This window comes from Psammomys obesus, unplaced genomic scaffold (genome assembly GCF_907164565.1).
Source record: "Psammomys obesus unplaced genomic scaffold, mPsaObe1.curated_primary_1811, whole genome shotgun sequence".
NCBI lineage: Eukaryota > Metazoa > Chordata > Mammalia > Rodentia > Muridae > Psammomys > Psammomys obesus.
In genome coordinates, this window is record NW_026596134.1 from 7,911,923 (window position 1) to 7,913,733 (window position 1,811).

General features: G+C 63.1%; 1 protein-coding gene across 1 annotated transcript in view; it reads left to right on the forward strand.

Moving 5' to 3' along the window:
• Window positions 1-1,382, forward strand: part of Gsc (goosecoid homeobox) — a 1,969-nt gene extending 587 nt beyond the window's left edge. Inside the window, exons 2-3 of the mRNA XM_055593210.1 lie at window positions 396-655; window positions 1,014-1,382. Of these exons, the coding sequence (XP_055449185.1) occupies window positions 396-655; window positions 1,014-1,169 (416 nt within the window). The 3' untranslated portion in view covers window positions 1,170-1,382. The remainder of the gene's footprint in view (window positions 1-395; window positions 656-1,013) is intronic.
• Window positions 1,383-1,811: the final 429 nt, after the last annotated feature.

The window sequence follows — 1,811 nt, forward strand, 5'->3', positions numbered from 1 at the left end:
TTATTATTATTATTATTATTATTATTATTATTATTATTATTATTATTATTATTATCACCGGGAACGGGACAACGGGACTTTGCATCGGTCCTTTGCAAAACTTTAGGCTAGAGTTCGAGAAACCGAGACACCTGGGGTCCCGGGGTGGGGGTGACTCCACGAGCGCGTGGAAGTTGAGCGAGGGCGCGGGAAGAGGACGGCTCGGAAGTGGCTTTGGATGGGTGCGAAGCGGACCCTCTCGTGTCGGGGCGTCCCTCGGCTCGGTGCTGCCCAGACACCTACCGCCCCTTGCAGACCTTTGTAAATGCTTAAGTGCGAGAGGCGGGCAGCCAGCGGGCTGGCGTGCGGTGCCCAGGGAGGAGGGTGACTGACCGGCGTCCCCCCCTCTATCGCAGGCTACGAGGGCCCCGGCTCCGTGCTGGTGTCCCCGGTGCCTCACCAGATGCTGCCCTACATGAACGTGGGCACGCTGTCGCGCACCGAGCTGCAGCTGCTCAACCAGCTGCACTGTCGGCGGAAGCGGCGGCACCGCACCATCTTCACCGACGAGCAGCTCGAAGCCCTGGAGAACCTCTTCCAGGAGACCAAGTACCCGGACGTGGGCACCCGGGAGCAGCTGGCCCGGAAGGTGCACCTCCGGGAGGAGAAGGTGGAGGTAGGCGCGCGGGTGGGGTGGGGAGGGGGAGTCGAACGGTCCTCCCCTGCGGGCGCTCTGTGCCCTGGTCCTCCCCGGGCCGCTCCTGAGAGCATCCCGGAGGCCGCGGCCCGGAGGAGGCTGCCGGAGGGCGCTTTAGGCCCAGGAAGTGCAGTGGGAAGGCGGAAGCGCGGCGGGTGTTTCCCTCCTCCCGTTGCCTCCCCCCGCCCCCCTCCCCGAGAGCGGCGACCGCTTGCAGTTTCACCCAGGCCGTGCCGAGACGCCACGGCCAGGCTGTCCCCCGGCCGCGAGGGGCCACCCGGGTGCCCTGGCGATGGCGGTCGCCGCTGACTGTCGGTGTCGCTCCCTTGCGCAACAGGTCTGGTTTAAGAACCGCCGGGCCAAATGGAGACGGCAGAAGCGGTCCTCCTCGGAGGAGTCGGAAAACGCCGAGAAGTGGAACAAGGCGTCCTCGAAAGCCTCTCCCGAGAAGAGGGAAGAGGAAGGTAAAAGCGATTTGGACTCGGACAGCTGACGGCCGCGGGCCGGCTGGGGCGCTTGCCTGACGCCAGGACTTGCACAGACAGACGATGCTACTTGCACACGCCCTGCCTTGCGGGAGGGAGGGGGTCGAGAAAGCAGCGAGGAGCTAGCTGTAAATAATGTACAGGCCCGGGACCGACCGCCGCCGGGGACCGGTGCGCGGGGACCGCAGCCCCGCCGCCCCGGGCTGCCAGCCTGAGCCGCGTCCCCCACCGTAGTATTTATAGTTAAGTTAACGGTGACAATACAATAAAGTGACGGAGACACAGACCGGCCATGTTGTGTTTGGTACCCTAGTGAGGCCTAGAGAAGAAACGTGTTTAGTTGCGTCGAGGAAGGCAGTTAGAGGCAGCGAAGTAGGGGTGGGAGGCCCGCAGTTGGTCGCCTTGGGCATCGTGGGTCCACGGGGAAGGGTGCAGAGTGGCGGGCCCAGGGTTTTTAAGGCGTCGCCTCTTCCGTCGTGCCTTCCTTCCTTGACCCTTCCTCGGAGTCCCCTCCCAGACACTCACTTGGGGACTTTGCTTTCAACCCCGCCCCCCTCATCAGACCTAATCATGAATTAAATTCCTGTGCAAAAAGGCAGCTGGGATGAGATCTCCCAGGGTGTTGGTGCTTTCATTCTGGCTGTCACCTC